Source organism: Triplophysa dalaica, chromosome 14 (assembly GCF_015846415.1).
Source record: "Triplophysa dalaica isolate WHDGS20190420 chromosome 14, ASM1584641v1, whole genome shotgun sequence".
NCBI lineage: Eukaryota > Metazoa > Chordata > Actinopteri > Cypriniformes > Nemacheilidae > Triplophysa > Triplophysa dalaica.
In genome coordinates, this window is record NC_079555.1 from 8,303,777 (window position 1) to 8,324,477 (window position 20,701).

A 20,701-nucleotide genomic window follows, 5' to 3' on the forward strand; every position below is an offset into this window, starting at 1 on the left:
CGGGAAACGTTATGAAACCCCTCTTTGTTTAATACCCTACACACTATTTCTGGATCCTTGCGCTTTAGTCAAGTATTGCTTGAATTCTCATATCATCATACGAACGTGACAGACAGCCTGAGATCATGACGTTCAGCCTATTTTCATGATGAGATACAGATGACAACTTTTGAAAGTCTTTCTCATCTATGTAGCGCTGTGTAGCATATGGTTCTCCCTTTGCAACTCTCATGCAATCAGGACACCCCGTCGTAGCTGCCATGGAAACAGGGGGTTTGTGTTTCCATAACAGTCGAGACGCAGAGACACAGAAAGGGGTCGGGGTAAAAAGGAGGGACAGATCGTTACTGACATCAGCCCAGAAAAGGAAAACGCCACGACCATCGGACTGATGACGCAGATGGATGCACTCAGAAGAAGATGAGAAGATATCGTGGTGCGAGAGGCTCTTCATAAAAGTAGAGTAGCACAGGTCACGGTTACCGAATCGGCCTTCTATGGAGTGCACTTTACCCCCAAAGGAGGAACCTCCTTGACAACATGATGTCACCTGTCTACTTTTAACCCGTGACGCAAATGTCACCAGTCAGGCGTTCTCGCTTGGCCTGACGTGAGCAGAAGCATCTGGTGACATACTATTGACATTTTAGCGTGATATTGCATCCTTAAATAGAAGAGTCAGTGAGAGGACAAAGAGTTAACGTTATAATGGAGAGGGCCAAATGTCTGGCTTCAGACGCAAATGTTCAGAAAGCATTTGGTGTGGCCTCTTTTATACTTTTAGACGACATGTTGTCGAGAAGGTCAAGATACTCACAGCATATCCGGGCAATTGTCCGGTTTGTCCAGAAGTCCTCCTTCCATGACGAAGCGCAGGACCTGCTCATTGGACATTCCCTGGTAGGGCTGCTCGGCCAAAGTGGCGATCTCCCATAAAACCACTCCGAATGACCTGAACAAAGAGGACCTGGTTAAAAGAATAACTCACAAAGGCAGTCATTGCATCCAAATGCAAATCTTTCTAAATGTCACAAAACCCATTTCTCCAATTTCACTAGCAACCTTGCACACGCGGTAACTCAATCCAGTCGGATGAGGACAGAGAGGAAAGGAATGAGGCCATTTAAGGTCAAGAGAAAACAGAAGGGAGGAAACATCGAAGCAATCGCGGTTCTGCAGGGCCTAAAACAACCGGTCAGTAGGTTGTCTGTATGACTAGTTGTCTTATTGTCGCTGTAATGTATTATCAAGGTATTTCTCGGTTACCTGGGTTCTGGGTCGCTCACATAAGAGTCATTTTGTGTTGAATAACAGCTAGACTGGGCGTGACAGACTGGAACAGAAATGCTTTTTTAAGTTGCACTAGTTCTATCTTGACATAGAATCTTAAGAGGGGATGCATAAGCAGAGTATATATGACTTTAATTTGAGTTTCTCAAAGGGACAGTTCACCCAAAAATTCGAAATTCTGTCATCATTTAACCACCCTATAGTTGTTCAAAATCTGTATATATTTCTTTTTTTCTGATGAACACAGAGAAAGATATTTGGAAGAATGCTTGCAACCAAACAAAATATCTCGATACATTTTATTGTTCTGTTGAACACAACAGAAGATATTTTGAAGAATGTAGAAAAGTGGTTCTGGGGCACTTTTGACTATCATTGTAATTTTTCCAACTATGGTTAATGATAACATAATTTTTTTTTTTGAGTGAACTATCCCTTTAAAAGCGGAGAATTTAAAGTAACACTTTACAGCAAGAGTTCATTCGTGAACAGCAGTTAATGGATAAGGTATCATTAACTCTTTCTGAACAGCGTTTTAGAATTTCTTTTTTTTATTAAAACTTTAATACATTCTTCTATAATAACATACAATATATCAAATGCCTACTGTATGACCGCAAAAACAAGATAAGCTGGGAAAACTTGTAATGGTAAAAAATATCGTAATGGCGGAAAAACTGCTAAAGTTAATTGATTTTGGAGAAAAGCTGTTGATGTTTGATATCCATATCTTAACAAACACATCCCTACCCAAAAGAAACACTCCTGCCTTCATAACTCCACCCTCCAAAATGATACGCCCTCATTGCTGATTGGCTACAAACGTTTATGTTAATGATGTTAAGGTATTTGTTTATTTCTCGTATTGACAGAGCTAAGATTAGGTGTAAACAATATTTGTTTGGGTGTTGGTTTCAATTTTCAACAGCGCTTCTCAGAAATGACTTACTCCACCTTTAACTAACAATGATCAACTTATTTACAGTTATGATTTAGGTTAATGTCCATTTATTTATGTACAGTTGTTCATTATTGATGTCTATTTATACTTTAAATAAACTCTTTAAATTAAAATAAATAATATTTACCAAGATTATTAAATAACAATAATATACTGTATGTGTTTATATTCTCCTGATTATTCAAATGCTTTTTCTTCATCCGAAACAACAAATGCTTCTTTGAAAACCATTTATTAGCCAAAACAATGCGCAAAACCACAACATAAGGCGCTGACCTGAACTTTTTCCTTTACTGTGGTGTTTTTGTAAGCCCTGTGTTCCTCATTAATGAAAATGAGTCCATATATTATCCGGCGGCCGGTGAGAAAGCACAGCAGCGTAGCAGAAACTCAACAAACCCCAAATAAAAACCACACAAAGAGCACACTGTTGCCAGTCATTATTCATTAGCTCTCCGAGGACAAATTTTCTACATTGGCCGGGGATCTAACGCGAAGCTCAACACCCTTTAAAACAGGACTATTACAACAGTGACTTGCATCTAATTGGCTGCAACATCTGCGTGTTGAAAGACAAAACCGCATTAGGAGCAGCCCGTTTTTTGGGGTAAGGAAACAAATAAAGACACCTAACGGCGAGGTTTATGAGAGTACGAGACGGGAGGCTCTTTTCATCTCATGGACTTCAAAAACGGCAGATACGAAAGAGGGACGGAGAGGCGGGACCGCGCTGGCACGCCGACCCCATCATTACCAAACATCTGGAGGAGGTTAGGAGAACACAGAGTGACAGAGCCGTGGGATGGTGGAGATTGGGAAACAGCGCTGTTACTCAGTTATACAGAGACGCCGCTGCTGGGACTTAAGCCGTGGTGTGAAGAGACGGTCCGTCTGAGACAGACAGGCAATGTGTTTGGACACGTTTCGACTGGCTGGGGCTGTAAGGATGTCTGGATGTGATGCTTATTCTCCCTTGACACAGAGGATCAGTGGAAAGAGTCATTAGAGTGTGCTCACCAGGATTTCAATGTTCGATCGAATTAAAAAAAGTATTTTTCTGGGGAATGAGGACCTGTTTAGAAGGAAAGCATAAAAAAGTTAAGAGAGGTGGCACTGTTTGGGTCTACTGGTCTCTGATGGAGAAATACGAGCGTTACAGTAGCAACAGGAACAAAAAACTACAAGTCAAACATTTGGACACACTTGACACACTTTGTTATTGTGATCTTAAAAACCTTTTGATCTAAAGGCTAATGCTAACATACTTTTGTAATAGCTAAATTAGTTTTGTAGACAATTACTGTATATTTACAGTGGCAAGAAAAAGCTATGTGAAGCTTTTGGAATTTCACGGTTTTCTGAATAAATTGGTCATAAAATGTGATCTGATCTTCATCTAAGTCATTGGTATTGACAAACATAAGGTGACTAAAATAATAAACAAAGTTTTTTTTATCTTTCATGTCTTTATTGAGAACAACCAAAAAACCTCATAGTACTTGTGGAAAACGTATGTGAACCCTTGAGTTAATGACCTAAAGAAAGCTAATTGGAGTCTTAGCACTGGTTTTAGCACACCTGGAGCCTCGTTAAGATAATAAGTTTGGAGGTGTGGACTACAGCTACTTTGACTGAAAAAAACCCTCAAACTTTTGGAGTTTGCTCTGCACAAGAAGAACACTCTTATGTGAGCCATGCCTCGCCAAAAAAGATTTCAGAGGATCTACGATCAAGAATTGTTGATTTACATAAGGCTGGCAAGGGTAACAAAGTTATTTCAAAGACTTTAGAAATTCACAAGTCTACAGTTAGGCAAACAATCTACAAATGGAGACACTTTGGGACTGCTGCTACTCTACCAAGAAGTGGGCGCCCAGTCAAAATGATACCAAGAGCACAACGAAGACTCATCAATGAGGTAAAGAAACATCCCAGAATGACAGCCAAAGATTTCAAGGCATTGTTGGAACTTGCTAACATATCTGTTCGTGAGTCTACAATACGTAAAACACTGAACAAGCAGGGTATCCACAGCAGGACACCACGAAGGAACCCACTGCTTACTAAAAAGAACATTGCTGCATGCTTGAAGATGCAAAAGAGCACATTGACACTCCGCAGCGGTATTTTTCAAAATGTTTTGTGGACTAATGAAACTAAGATTGAACTATTTGGAAAAACACACAGCACTACATCTGGCGTAGAAAATGCACATCATCATGAAAACATCATCCAAACTGTAAGGTATGGTGGAGGAAACATCATGATTTGGGCCTGCTTTGCTGCATCAGGGCCTGGACAGCTTGGAATCATTGCAGGGAAGATGAATTTCCAAGTATATCAGACAATTCTTCAGGATAATGAATGAATGTCTGTACGTCAGCTAAAACTGTGTAGACAGTGGGTGAAGCAACAGGACAGCGACCCAAAACACCGGAGCAAGTCCACAACAGAATGGTTTCAGAAAAACAAAATCGGCCTTTTGGAATGGCCAAGTCAGAGCCAGACCTCAACCTAATAGAGATGCTATTGATTGACTTGAAGAGGGCCATACACATGAGAAGTTCAAAGAATATGACAGAGCTAAAGCACTACTGCCAGGAAGAATGGGCTAAAATTCCTCCTCAACGATGTGCAGGTCTGACCAACATCAACAGGAAGCGCCTGGTTGAGGTTATTGCTGCCAAGGGGGGGTCAACCAGTTATTAATTCTAAAGGTTCACTTACTTTTTCAAATGCCATTTTGAATGTTGAATAAGTGTGTGAGTATTTTTAGACCCATTTAATTTCTCAATTCCCATTCTATGACAAATGTACTCAGAAAACCATGAAATTCCAAGAGGTTCACGTACTTTTTCTTGCCATTGTATATGTCAGACACAATTATGGACCCCCTTGGCAGGAAAATCAGTCAAAACATGTCCAGCATTTCTTCAATATTTTTTAACAAGCATTTCAGGTGGACAATGAACATTGTTGAGAGAATCTCCAGAGAGTGCACAGAAATATAACTGTGATTATATAATATTTATATAAATATAAAAATGTTACCAGATAATTCTCTTATCGTACCTTAATTTATGTTTTAATCTTTATTATTACCATTTCCACATTTTAAAATGAGTGTGTCCAAATGATAAATAAGTAAATTCACCCATACAAACACAATGAAGGTTGCATGGTGTGTGTGTTCTTGATATATGGTTTATGAACGTGTGCAATGACGTGTGTATAACAACGCAAACATGGTTTACAGGGATACTTCCTGTCTCCTCGTAAACCAAATTGCATCAAAAACACACTAAATGAAGAACTTTTCTGTGATGTACTGTGAACAGAATATACTGTTTGTACAGTATAAAAATCATTATGTCTACGGAGAGTCCTCGTAAAGCACATGTGCAAGTGTGTGTAGAGTCTCCAAGGCCAGACAGCTCATACCAGACATCAGAATTTGTGGTGAAGACGCCATCTTTCAGAGACTCCGGGGACATCCAGCGAACTGGCAGCAGCCCTTTTCCGCCTTTCCGATAGTAATCTGTCTCGTAGATATCTCGTGTCATGCCAAAGTCTAAACAAAGGAAGAAAACCCAGATGACATGAGAAGTGTTTCAAGCTGTGAAAGGTCAGTGACGCCTTTTTCACCGTTCACACTTTCTCAAATGTATATTACAAACAAAAGAGCCGTTCCTAATCGAGTTATAAACTCATTGTATGACTTCGCTGACTTCATGCAGCACATGTAAGGGCCACATAAGTTTTGTGTAACAGTCTTAACAAATTTCTGTACTGTATCATTAATGGATTTTTGCAAAACCAAACAAACTGTGATTGACCGTGTTACATGTCAGTCAGGTGGACCTTTTAGTCTTAATACAGTAGGTGGTTCTTGGTCAGTTTAGGGTCTTAGCTACCCCCTATTCAATCCTTGTTTCAAAGATATGCATAATTCCTTGGCATCCACTATTTCTTTTCTGTTATTACTGGCGAGTAGGGTTGTGATATTCGCAATGAACAAAATCTAAAGATTACCTCCAATTTTAACCGTGAAGTCTTCAGTAACCATGCAGTTTCTGGCAGCCAGATCTCGATGGACAAACTTGTTGGCATTGAGGTATGCCATCCCGTCCGCTATCTCCCCGGCCATCTGAATCATCTTCTTCAGAGGAGGAAGAGCTTGACTACTGGATCCCTGCTGCGTGGCAAGATACGCATACAAATGCTGCATTTAACACCTTTGCTTTTGTTTTGGTCTATCTTAACCCCACCCAAATGAAGTTGATGCCGATAATAAACTAGAAGCATCCGGTTTTGAGTTGATGGCTTGTGCAGGAAAAATGATGTGATGCTTAAATACCTCTTTGGGACGGAGAGAACGCAAGTAGCTCTTCAGGTCGCCCCGGGTCATCAGCTCCATTATTACTAGAGTGGGCTGGCCTTGTGAAACCACACCCAATAGACGCACCTAAACCAATCAGGACACAAAGAATAATCAATAACATCTCTCTAAAAGCTAACAGATTTCATTTTGATATTTCATTTTGAAACAAAAAATACTTTTGGGTTTCCAAAATCATATATTTACAGAATGGTCCTGCAAATCCTTCCTAGCCAGCTAAAAGCACTAGATAAGAATATTTTAAATATCAAATAGCCTGATGCATGAAAGATTTTATTATCCATCGTCTTCGTGTTTCTAAGTGGTTTTAGTGTTTCCAAATGGCTTTTAAATGAGTTAAAATATTCTCAATCTGATCTGAGTCACCCTTTAACCAGCTTAACCAATCTACCAAATTGAGATTCTGCCTTCTTTCTTACCACATGGTGACAGTTGAATTCCTTCATGACGGAGGCTTCATTTAAGAACTCGATGCGTTCACGCATACTTGCAGATTCATTTACGGTCTTAATGGCCACTCTGGTATCAGGTTCATCTTTTACGACGCCCTTTGCAATGCCCTCGTACACCATACCAAAGGAGCCTTGGCCCAGCTCACGACACATGGTGATTTTCTCCCGTGCAACTTCCCATTCATCTGGTACATACACTGAGATAAGGGAAATAAAGCAGGATTAACACATTTGTTTAGATCGTATGATGTAAATGAGCAATGAGACATCATACGGTTTGGCTTAACTCTTGACTTCATGGCTGAAGTGAATTCAGAAAATGATTCCTAATAAAACAAATTGTTAAAGTAAAAATGATTATCAGAAGCGGCAAACTGTGAACGTAGTACAAAATTAGTATTTTTTTTTTAACATCATTATAATTCGAGTTATTTGCGAAGCAGAATTGCAATAAATGTTAAAACAGGATTTTATATGAGATAATATCTTTAATCGAGTTTGGGTTCTTACCCCAATGGCTACTTAATTTTTTTCTTTTTTTTTTCAACGATAAAACTCATTAAATTTAGATTGACTTTTTACTAAAAAAAAAAATGCCAATGGGGCTACAATACAAACTTAATTGATTAAGTCTTAAAATTTGATCTATTTTTAATAGAAAAGTTTGCTTCTGCAGTAACTCTATCACGCTTCACGGATGCTCAGATATATTTCCTGAAAAACAAAACAATAATAATACAAAAAGCCAAGTAACGCCTAAAAGTTTTTAAACACAATACTCACTTTCAAAAGGACTAAAGTACTCAGGATTCACAGAAGCATACAGGACACCATTTCCTAACCTGTCACTATTCCTGCAGGTCAAAAGATGAATTAGAAAACCATAGTTTTAGATGAACACATAATAAATAATTGCATAAAAATAAAAAACATTACCTCTTTTTGGTCACAAAGACGACCACAGCGATCCCTGCCAAAAGCACCACCAGGACTATGGTAGGGATGATAATGGCCAGATAGAAGGCGTTATCATAATTTCCTGTGAGACAGAAGCACAACATGCAAAATTAAGAGCTGTTATGAGGTAACAGACAAATATTCTTCCCCAAACATAAAACCAGAAATATTTCTCCTTTTTTCCCTTACTTTTCGGAGGTGACACATAAAAGGAAACCGGTTCTGTCCATGACCCATTTCCAGCCAGAGAAGTGGCCCTAACCCTAGCTGAATAATTTCCAGAGGCCAGATTGCTCAACTGAGCTCCTCGCTGTACCCGATACTGCTGGCGTGATACACACTCGTGCTTCTCAGGCTGCAACACATACACATAACCGATTTGTGGCTTTGACTGTTGTTTTAACTATTTCATAATGGAATTTGAGTTATTTGTAACACTGACCTCGCTTCCCAGACGGTATTTGATTTCGTACATCAGGATCAGTCCGTTGGGATGATGCGGTTCGGGCCAACGGAGCAGCACGGTTCCCTCTGCCTTTTCATCTCTCTCTTGACTCACGCTGCCGGGAATATCATCCGCCTTGTCTGGTGAAAGACAGAACTGCTCAAGGCCAGTGCTCTCTTACAATAATCTAATACATTTTCAACTTCGATTCTATTTAAGCAGACGTAAACACGAACACGATAACTAATAAAAACTGTGCTTTAGGCACAGTGAAGAACTACAGGAATAATTGGTGTTTCGCTGACACGGTTGAACGCAAATCGGGTTTTGCTAACCTGCCGGTTTGGTTCTAGAGAAGACAAAAGCCGCTGCGCTGCAACGGTGAACCTCGTAGTTACATGCGTGGATGTCGATGCGGTACACGGTGAAGGGCTGCAGATTCGATATCTCCATGAACTCGGTGTGGACCGTGTCCTCGGAGAAAGGGTACTCTCTCTCCTGCAGCTCCGGGTCGGTGATGTTGCTTTCCAGTCCTGTGATATTCCTGCTCGCACCCTGCGCCAGTGTACCATTGGCCACTCCGAACAGATCTCGACGTTTTCTGTCTGGAGGTCTAAGGGACATAAAAATAAGAGATATAAGGGACAAACGGAAGAGAGGTGAGAGGGAAAAGAAGGGGGAAGGAAAACAAATGACAGTGAAAGAGAAGAGAAAGAGGACAGTCAGGGTTTTTATAAGCATACAAGCCAATTACAGTGCACGACTGCTCGACACACGACTTTCTTAAACACTGTTTCACAGAAAAGAAGCTCTTTTAATTCTCTACGTCCTTCTAATAGGTCTCTTAGTAATCGGGAGGCTACTTAAAATACTCTACAACCTACAGAGCACCTTTCTTGTCTCCTAAATCTTATCCATCATTTATCACCCTGAGCGATGGGATCTTTTAAATTCTTATGACTGCAATGTATCCGGCTGGGTTGAGATTGTTCCTTTGTGGAAATTTGCAGTTTTAAAAAGAAATGAGAGCTGACATCCACAAACTATTAACTCTTTCGCTTTGGCCCCGACTCTTCCCTCATACTGTACGTAGACATGTACTCGCAAATCATCTGCAATTTATATTATAAAATGTGCACTTGCAAAGAAAGCAACAAAGACACAGTGAACATCTGCAGATGAGAGAATGAAATGAAAAGGCATATTCGAAACAAATATCGAACATTCATAACAATGATATGACCGATTCTGCCTCTGATGGTGGAGTCAGCGCATGAGACGATTAGCAAACTAAGGGTCAAACCTGCCGCCACTATATACATGCACTCGACAGCAACCACAAGAGCTTACCACACGCCAGCGGACCACATACGAGGGGTCAGAGCCACAGCCTTACCTAGAGCCATTTTTAGGTGACGCGTAACGATTTGCTCGCTCGGGATCTCTGTAAAGATTCAATAGTCAAACTCAGACCCAACAAAAGGATCCACCGCAGATGGGAAAGACAGGACGATTTGAGATTGATGTGGGGAAACCACAGCGTGCCAAAACAAATACAAAGAGGAAGACGGCAACAATGTGTCAAAAAGAAAGACTGATGGACAAAAGTGCAGACAGACAACATTTCCAGCAGTTGTCCCTTGACTTTTAGTGGCAAGATTTGTAATTTTTGTGCCTTTTAAAACATTCTTGAAAATGTATAAAATGTCTATGCATGTACAGCCATAGAAAAAATTAAGAGATCATTTTGAGTCTAAATTAACTATATATATATTCTATTTATTTATTACTATTTATTTATCATTTTTATTTTCTTCTGTGAACTGCTTACAATATTTTCCCCAAATTTCCAACAAAAATATTGTTTAGTTTTGCATTTGTTTGCAGAATATGAAAAGGATCAAAATAACAAAAATTATGCTCTGTATTTCTTCATATCTCAAATATTGCAATGTATTCAAGTTTATGTTCACTTTTAAGCAATACAACAGTAATATTTGTACTTATTTTAGGGAAAGTATAAAAACGACTTTTAATGTGATAACCTGGACTTTTATCACAGTTTTCATGTGTCTTGTCATGCTGTCAGTCTTTCACATTGCTGTTGGATGACTTCATGTCAGTCATGAGGTTTGATTATGTTGAAATACAACAGACACTGGACTAGAATGGCCACAATACATCTAGAAAGGCTGAATGTATGAAAAATCAGAATAGTCTCTTAATTTTTTTCAGCGGCTACTGTATATGTAAATAGGCCCCCTGTTCTCTTCAGTACATTAAACTAACACATGATCTGATTTGAGAATAAAGAAAACATGTTGATCTAAATGGGGACAGATTTGGGTCATCTATACAATATATCCTGTTACGTGTACAATAAAGGCGTATTTTGCTTTGAGGGCATAACAGAGGATGTTTTTACAGTAGCAACCACCGGCACATCATGTCTTCCTTTCCCGGGATACGGGTCTTGCATTCAATAGCATTCCAAACAATTATGAATCATTATAAATGTTTAAACATTCTGGTGCATAATGCTATAAGCTCTTCTAGCCTTCTTCTGCCACTTTCACTTTATCAACATTGAAATGTCAGTTGTATGAGAGACTCATTTGTGTATGCGATTGTCCGTGTGTATGGAAACTTTTAACACATTGCTCTAAGGAAAACAGTCAAATAACAACCACATTCCATGTCACTTCAGATGAATAGCTCTCGAAGACGTACGAATGGGGATTTTGGAAGCAACTCAACACTATTTAAAACTCACCAAGTATGGATTCATATCAGCCTTTAGGCTATTTACTGTAAAAGCTTGAATCACAATGTTACTGGAAGCATCACTGTGATCACTGTAAAGGTTCTGATCTTAAAGAAAACCAGATGTAGAGTTGAAGAAGAAAGTACAGGTCGTACAATTAAATCTGTCAAATAACAAATAAACTTACACATTATACTCTACAGTCTTTTATAAATTCAGTGTAGTCTTATCAAAAATTGCACGTGTTGTGTCAGTTATGCGGAAGGATTTTACATCATTCCATTACAGCTAAAGGTCTTGCGTGTGTAAGGATAAGGCGGGGATGAATTGGCCAGACAAGAGACTATCCTCATCTGACCGTCAGACAACATCAGTACGACCTCATGACCGCCATTTACTGTGATAACTCCCCGTCAAAAGAAAATCCACTTTAACCCAGTCAGACTCACACACAGACAGAGCTTGCCTTTCATCAACCAACGTAAATACAGATCTCAACCTAAACAATCTTGGCATAAATCGCTGATTTAGGAAAAGGCCAGGCTCACTTGAAGCACTCTGCTGAGGGAATCAAAAAGACGTGTAGACTCTTGGGGCCCGAGGGATGATTTCACACCTGCACACCTCTGACAGCCTCCAAAGACATAACAGCAGGTGCGGTTCCAGACCAACATAACAGTGACAACAGGAGCACATCGTGTCCACTTTTCCCAGGCCTGAATGCTTACGTGCAAGAGTGCTATTGATTCATGGGCTACACTTTATGCCCCATAGGGAACTGAAACTCAAGCGCAAACTCAAGAAGGACGTGGGCCTGAGAAAATCTTATCAGGTGTGTGGGAGTTGAAAAAGATCACACCACGCACCCACACCTCTTCCACTCCTCAAAAGGGATATTGCTTTCGAATTCATTAACATTCCAAATAGGTTTGCTGTATATTTCCTGGGAGCCGGACACTCCAAGCAAAACATCGGCAGAGAGGAAGAGAACACTGGATGGAAAAACATATTCATTAAACTCTTGCTCCTCCTCCCTCAAATATCCAGCATCTTTAGACTTTCTCAGACTTGAACCAATTCTTTTTCCTGAAGTCTTGATTGGGTGATGAGATTTTCTCAGTGTGGATGGAGGGCGTGTGATGACAAGAGAATCTAAAAACCTCTCCGAGAACTGATCAATAAGTAGATATAACCACACAACAAAAAACAAGGAAAAAAAGGACCTATTCACCCCAAAAATAAAAGTCTATCTTCATTTACTCTGAATGACAGAACGGTGGCCAGAAGCATTCTTCTGGATATCTTCCTCTGTGTTCATCAAAAAAAAATTCGTACAGAAACTACTTTTAATTTTTAGTTTTTCCTTTAAATTCCTTTAAGGGATTAGAATCGGTTGAGTAAATCATGTAATCCGTTTTTCGATAATGCTAATTCTTGCACCATTTTTGTTCATTGACAGACCTAATTATTTTATTTTATTTTATATGACATTACATTACATTTACATTTAGGCATTTGTCAGACTCTTTTATCCAAAGCGATTTACATTGCTTTATCCTATACATTTTACATAGGAATTTGCAATCCCCTGGGATCGAACCCACAAACTTGCATTGTTAACACAATGCTCTTACCACTGAGCTACAGGAAAGCTACGACAATAAAAATATGACAGTAAAAGTAATTCAGAGCCACTAATTTAGTGTTTCTGTTTCCAGATCAGCAGGTTTTAGGGGCACCATGAGGAGAAACAGAGGACTGTGATGACAAATATCTCACCCAGCTTACAAAACAGCCACAACTTATCAAACCTAAGGAAAATTAAGAATGGGGGGAAAAAGGCAGGCTGTCAGGATCGGGAAGAAAACAGAAGCTATCAATGCTGAAGACAAGAGGCTTTATAAACATCCCTGCTTCTGAGGTAAAACATATTTACATTTACAGAATGACTTTTCCATTGATTTCAGACGCAAAGCCGAGTCGACTGGTGCGCATCACACCATCCCTGAGAGAACCGCAAACCATTACCTTGATGAAAACAGGCTTTCAGAAAAAGCAGCGGTTTGGAAGGGATAAGTGGTAGGAGATGTTTGGCGACATCAGTTTGGGCATCGATACTCATGACGCAACATCCCGCCCCAAAAACACACTTATACACACAATCGCAAACAAACAAAAAGCCAGATTTACATTACTCAAGGCACATGTCCTGATTTAACCCTTCGATGCATGTGTGTCTAAGTAAACGTGAATAGATCCTGTTATTCTCAAGAAGGGCTTCAACAGGAAAACATCCGATGCCACAAGCAAGGTAAACCGATAACACAATGCAGATGTCACTCCCTGTTTCAGGAAACAAAAGACTAACACGGAGCGAGCTCTCAGCCTGCGGCTGCTCTCCAACCTCATTAATCCAATCCCTCTACCACCCGCCTCTGTTTGTGCATCCCAAAATTACAGCCCGCTGACGCCTTAATACACGACTGCCACCGTTGCCTCAGCAACAACGTAGCCCGGCGTTCTAAGAGCCGTACCTTTTCCCTTGCCATCTGATTTCATTCCAGGCTCGGCTGCTGGCACACGCCCTGTCCAAAACCACATGTTCTGATCAGCCCCATGTTGGAATAATTAGGCCGCCGGTCAGAGCCTCCAAAATTCTGGTTTAGATTCAATTAAATAAAGCAGCCTCGAGACTATGACCTCAGCCTCACTTTGATAATCACTCTAAAGGGACACCGAACCAATGAAGTGTTTCAGACCACTGGTGTACAACCTCGGATCCTCGCTACCAAGTGTCGACCCAGCCCTTCTATTATTCTACAGTTTGTCTTGATCTGATCTAAGAGCTGATTCAGACTGTGCTGTGAGTGCATGTGTCATACCGAGGCGTGAAGATGGAGTTGTGAAGGAAGTTCTCGAAGACTTTGCGGTAGGAACGGTCTTCCGCTTCTGCCTGCAAGACCTCCATTGTTTTGGGGCATGGGCAGCACGGGCCCTTCTCCGAGCTGACCGCATCCGATTTGGTTGGCTTTGTGTCTCCCTCCATGTCTGACAAAGCCGTGGCTGAGATGCGGATGGGGATCTTTAGTTCTGAAACATGACACAGTGAAATGAAAAGAATAAGGTAATCGTGTTTTTCTTAGGGCCTGATCAGAACGCATATTTTGCTGTTAGACGCGCCTCTTTTGAATCGTTTTCAGTTGGCAGGGAGCGGTTTAAGCGCCGGACGCCTCACGTTTTTGCTGTGCCTCAAGTTTTTGGCGGAGCACTTTAAGCGCCTGGAGTTGAAAGAAACTGAATTCTGAGCAGAAAAGCGCTTGATGTCATGCAGCTTTTTTAACATTGTCCAATTGAATGACAGGTGAGGCGGGTCTTCTATTTCGTGACAGAAACTTTACATTTGCTTGAAACGTCCGTAGACTGAAATGAAGGAGAAACTTATGTTGGCTGACGAGGGTTAACCGAGGAAGGTCAGAGCAAACGCCCTCTGTGTGAAGCTTTTTTAAGTGTCTGATAATATGACAGTTAACAGCAACTAGCGCTTGCGCTATAATCCTTGACTGACAGGACTGCTGTTTTGTTGGTTACCTAGCAACAAATAAAACGCTTTACGCTGCTCTTTTCAAAGAGTCAACCAAAAGTGCAGAAGAGCTTTTGAACAGAAAAGGCGTGTTCTGTGTGATCGCCTGCTAAATGTGTTTTTTTACAAAAACTGACTGGCTTTTAGCTCTCAGATATTTGTTTATAATGGCCATCAAACCATGCGATGGTCTGTTTTGTCTATCTTTCCATATAATAAAACCAAGCCGAAATTAATATTTCATGGCCCGCTTTCACAGACATGGTTAAGCTTAAAGGCCTGTTTATACCTTTAAAGCCTCCGCTGACCGCGCGCGCAACTCCCCAAACGGACGAGACGTTTATACTTGACGCGTTCGACGTTGAGATATTCTTTGAAACGACAGGGGGCGCATGAACAAAATCGTTCTGTAAATCCGCAGGAAGTAGAAGAATAGTAGGAATTTTACCGGAATTACGTCAGATCATTCAGAATGGGGTCTTGCGAGCAGCTGCTCGACAAGGAAACGTAGGAGATTTTGTGTTGTTGCTACTATCAAAAAAAGGGAGATGGAATGTTCACCCACTGCATGCCACAAAACGTGGAGATGTAGAATACATCGCTCTTGTGAAGCAGATGTATGTATTGTTTGTTGATTTAATAAATTTTTAAATCAAAAACTTTTTGTTCTTTCATTTCTGTGCATAATGCAGACACATTTCTACATATTGTTGGTTAGGGACTGCTAAATGTACATTGCCATAGATTAACCCATTGGATGTCTTTATGTTATATAAAACGAGAAGATATAAGAACAGTTCAAAAGAGCAATGTTTATAAATATTGTTTCAATCTGAATACAATATAAAACAGACACTGATGATTAAAGATGTCTGTACAGGCGTACATGTTCAGCCAAAATCTCTTCGAAGCTTTCATGTTGACTGCGGGAACTGTTCGCTCGAGTCACAAAAAATGTTGTGCACGCCGCCACGCGAAATGAGCTCGCGCTCACCCAAAGCGAACTCCGCGATGACGTCATATTTGGCGCGCGCACCCAGGCGAACTAGCGACTGCGTCGAGTATAACCAGCCCTTAACCCAGTACTATCCCTTAGTTTAATTAAGATGACACTAATATATATGATAGTTCTTGGCAAGTTATATTTGGTTAAGACAGGTCACACAAGCCTGGGACTAGCCTTAAGCCTTCTCTGTGAAACCGGGCCCATGTCTGTTTATTTATGTATTTGATAAGAAGCCGTGTAATATGTAGGTTAATGCAAAGCTGATGAAAAGCAAATTGCATTATTTCATCTCTTTTAATTAAAGAAATTGTTTACTCAAAAACAAACTTTATTCCATAACTTACTCACATTGAGTAATTTTGAAAGATATCGTGTCTCTGAGCAACGCTAGAACCAAAGAGATTCAATGTTGAGACACTTTGAGCCCGTGTGCTGCCATTCATTGTATTGTGTGATCAAACGTAACGTGAACAATCTTGACTAAACATGATCATCGTTTTTACTCGCAAAGATACAGTTTTACTTTAGAAGACATTACTTAACACCTCTGGAATCATTTGCATTACTTTCATAATGTTTTAAAATATGCTTTTCGTATTATTCATATTCAAACAAACCTTTAGAACAATAGTTATGTTGGAAGAGTTCACGATCCTCTGCCTGCTGTTGCCAACGGAGCAGATAGAAGGTTTTGTTTCCGTTGGGAGAAATGGGAGGTGACCATTTCACTACCAGGGATGAAGAGGAGTTGGCATATACACGGGCATCCAGAGGCATTGATGGTGCTGAGAAATAAACATGGAGTCCTTATAAGACTGCACTACTATAGCCGAATTGTTGATCAGTATATTAGCTGACTTAAATCAAATGTCAGAGGGAAATTGGAAGGCGGGTGGTGAAGTCTACCTGATGCCTTGGTGCGGATATAGACCACCTCACTCTTGGCTCCCAGAATGTGCTTGTCCTCCACAACCAGGATGACAGCTTTCACAAATACAGCATACTGTGTCCAGGGCTTTAGTGGGGACAGAAACACCCCCGGGTCTGATTTGTCCGGTGGGAGGTCCACATCCACCATGTTCCAGCTGTTAGAGCCGCATCCGTCTTGTCCATCGAATTCAGTGATGTTTTGGAATGGTCTGTATTAATGTAACAGAGATACTTACAGTATTTAATATTGTTAATAGTAAATATAGTAAAAACAGTAAATATTGAATATTATATATTGAATATAAAAAATACAATTTTGTATATACAAATATGCATGTTGTACAGAGATATGCACATTTTTCATAAGCATCTCTTCGGTTGTATGTGAAAAATATATAGTGGCTGTATCAACATCTGTGTCAATAACATGTTAGTGTCTCTAACAATAAGTGTGATACTTACGCCTCCTTGTAATAGACTATGAAGCTGATGAGGTCTCTGTAGTCTGGCGGTCGATATCGCTCCCAAGTGAGCTTTATCCGAGTACTCTGAGTCTGGTTGGACGTGAACGATAGAATATGGCTCTCACCTAGAAGAGGGGTCAAAAGAGAGATTTCAGTAAAAGCACCCATAAGAGATCTTCACCTGAAATAGGCCTTCGTCATGCCCTTTCCTTCTTTCACAAACTTCTAGGAAGTGGTGTTAGAAAAGGCACTTCTGTTGATTTCTCACATCATTGAGTCAGAGTTCTGTGGAAATCTACAGCCACATTGACTTATTTATTATCAGTGTTCTTCAAAGCACATTCAATCTAAGCAGAAATCTGTTAAAACATAATAAAGTGGGGAAAACTGAACAGCTTAGACAAACGGTATATTAAAAGAACAATATTAATGAATTCTAATTAATGCAATTATTTTTTTATTGAATGAAACGAATCATTCAATTTGTTTGTTATACAGATTACACAAGACATGATATATGTTTTTATACCCAATATAAGGACGTATAATCCTGGTATTATTTTGTGGATAACAGTGGCACAGTATAGGTGGTACAGTACATCATATGATTTAATACTGGGAGCTCACAAATCTAGCAAAAAATCCACGTCGACTCACAGCTTGCTCGCTCTCCATTGCTGCGAATGTCATCCTCTTCCATTTTTCCTTTGACGCCTGTTTTCTCCCACATCTTCCGGATCTCAGATATGCAGAGTTTAGGATTAAAGCGGAAGAACATTTTCCCATTTTTAATGGTCAGATTGTGTTGGGTCCAGTCCCACAGATACTGCAGGTTTTGGTTGTCCATGGCATAGAATGCGTATGACCTTTGGAGAACACAAGCACAAAACAACGTCAAGAAGTAAAAACACAAAAGACATTCCCAAGAACTATTCCTCATATATATATTATTTATCATGTAAGAAGACCTTAACCCGGAGTGGAATGAGAAGAATCTGACCTGGTTGTACACATGACAAATGTGATTTGTGTGGAAAAACAACTGAAGTGTGTGTGCAGATCGCGTTTCATTAAAACACACACAGAGATCAGGGCTCAGAAGAGAGTTAAGATGGCTTCTCCAGCTGCACCCAACTGAGCTCAACTGAAGACCTCAGGAACGTAAAGAATGCCTGCGCTGCTTACAAGCATTCCTCCAGATGAAACTCAACCCTAGCAAGATCGAAACAAGAAGGCCGGAGAACTTCCCACACCCTCCCCCTGCCATCTTTTCTAAAACTCCTGACATCACACTATGATCACACCACAGAATTGAATATTAAACCACTTTCTGCGTATTTGTAAAGTATGTGTATGTATTAGTTGCATCGTCCGGTCAGCAGCTTGTCAAGCAATACGATGCAGAGCCTTCTTCCCTGTACAATCCAGCAATGCTGACGTTTAATTGCTTTCGTTTCTATGGAAACCCTTGAAGAAACGTTTTACAATTAAAGGATTGTGAAGGACAACGAGTCCTACGAGAAACATTTATGCTCTTGTGTTTGTCTCAGACATGCGACTGAAACTGCGCCTTGACTTGGCACAATGAAAGATTTTCCCAGCAACAATAGTTTTTCTCTCTAGGCTGAAAGTAAAAACGTACGTGATGCGACAAAAGAAATTAGAAATAAGACATATGGAGAAGTTTGGTAAATGACCTTGAACTTGAGGGGCCTGTAACTTCACATCGTAACATATCAGAATGACGCCCAACAAACTATGACTCCATCTTTGTATTTTGTTATGAATTTTACCTGATAATAGAAATTAAGCAAAGTCTGTAAATCAAGCTGTTTACGCTGCATTAGTTGCAGGAATTTGTAGATTTGTAAACTTAGGCCATCCACAGACAGGGCCAACTTCTTAAACACATTCCAGGCGCAGTCACACACACACAGACAGACAAGAAACACTAAGACATGTAGCATAAATATTGGACAATATCAATCATTAATCATTAAAAAGATCCTGACGATAGTTAAAGTGTGCACTGTGCAGCTGGTGTTAAGTGCTTAAATTCTTACTGGTCCGTCAGCTCTTCCCCTTCAATGTATTGGAGGCTCTTTAGAAAGGACAGCGAGCCCAGAGTGTGCGAGTGTTTGATCTTTACATATCCAGTAACTTTCTGGATCGACCCCATGAAATTCTCCAGCTCAGATGCAATGTTATCTGGGGAAATAGAGAGAGAGAGACATGATACTAGCGCAACACAAACCAAGTCCAGTAGGACAAACAGTGTCTGCGGTAACTCATCACTTCATCACTGTGTGAGTGATACATGGGCGGCAGCGACTGTTCCGCATCAGACTGTTTAGCGCTTTAGTGGCTCATGAGCCTTATTGTGTGAGTCAAGGAAAATACATGACATTTTATTAAAACACTATAATCATGTCCGACAACATTTCACCATTGAGTATCAGGATAATTGTAATTTTGTTATCGGTTGTTATCTAGTTTGAATTAGATTGTATTTAACATTTTTGGTTTCTATTGTAATTTTAGTTTAATTTGAATGTGATATATGCTTTGTAATTGTTTTATTTGTCAAATGTTTATATTGCTATTTATATAACATATATTATATTTCTAAGATATTTCTAATGTTTATGTAGTTTAAGTTTTTCATAGTATTTTGGCTATAATAAACTATGATAACCACAAGAACCTTGATAAGTATCAGTGACCTTTCCAGTCGTTCATAACGTTTGCGTCTGCAACCATCCATAAGTCTAAATGCAACCGAAAGCAAATGCAGACACCCAAGGACAGAGGTGATCCGCTTGGTTAATTCATCCTGCACCAGCTGCAACTGTCTGACAGAGCGAGGCAAAATTTGAAAGAAATATAAAACAACTGAACATTTTATATGTTTTTGCTTGGTAGAGTACTGTGTGAGCAGCAAAAAGGCCATAGAATAATAATGTGTATAGCTCATAATCTATAGCTTGAATGCACTGAAAGTGGCTTTGAATTAAAGAGTCTGACAAATGGGTAAATGTAAATTGCATCTTTATGACCAGAAAATCATAATTGTAATATTCCCTGATATTTCCAGGTTTTTCCATAGGGTGAAGCAGGGTTACTCAGGTAAGAATCTGTCATTCTTTTCTGTCGTTGCTCTTATCCCTGGGGGTTGTGAGGGAGGATGGAGAGAGAGAGAGGAAACTTACTGCCCCGCCGGATGTTGATGTGCAGGTTGCCTCTGATGACCGTACAGCCTTGCAGGGACTGAGCAGCATCCACAGAGTCAATAGTTTTAGATTCGCAGACCTTATCACACATTCCGTCACATGCGCTGCAAAACATACTGCAGGTGGAGAGAGAGAGAGAGAGAGAGAGTGAGAGAGAGAGAGATAATGTCAAGGACAGTCCACAGCAACAGGCACTCCAAGTAGGCAAATGCCAGTGAATCTT

The 20,701-nt window shown here is 40.1% G+C and overlaps 1 protein-coding gene across 1 annotated transcript in view; it reads right to left on the reverse strand.

The window, feature by feature from the left end:
* Positions 1–20,701, reverse strand: part of igf1ra (insulin-like growth factor 1a receptor) — an 82,255-nt gene that overhangs the window by 6,189 nt on the left and 55,365 nt on the right. The window contains exons 4-20 of the mRNA XM_056765536.1: positions 20,458–20,594; positions 19,312–19,456; positions 17,906–18,114; positions 17,247–17,373; positions 16,761–16,993; positions 16,472–16,639; positions 14,151–14,358; positions 8,840–9,117; positions 8,502–8,644; positions 8,249–8,414; positions 8,039–8,141; positions 7,886–7,956; positions 7,070–7,299; positions 6,609–6,716; positions 6,284–6,446; positions 5,693–5,822; positions 818–952 (exon numbers count right to left, since the gene is read on the reverse strand). Of these exons, the coding sequence (XP_056621514.1) occupies positions 818–952; positions 5,693–5,822; positions 6,284–6,446; positions 6,609–6,716; positions 7,070–7,299; positions 7,886–7,956; positions 8,039–8,141; positions 8,249–8,414; positions 8,502–8,644; positions 8,840–9,117; positions 14,151–14,358; positions 16,472–16,639; positions 16,761–16,993; positions 17,247–17,373; positions 17,906–18,114; positions 19,312–19,456; positions 20,458–20,594 (2,754 nt within the window). The remainder of the gene's footprint in view (positions 1–817; positions 953–5,692; positions 5,823–6,283; positions 6,447–6,608; positions 6,717–7,069; positions 7,300–7,885; positions 7,957–8,038; positions 8,142–8,248; positions 8,415–8,501; positions 8,645–8,839; positions 9,118–14,150; positions 14,359–16,471; positions 16,640–16,760; positions 16,994–17,246; positions 17,374–17,905; positions 18,115–19,311; positions 19,457–20,457; positions 20,595–20,701) is intronic.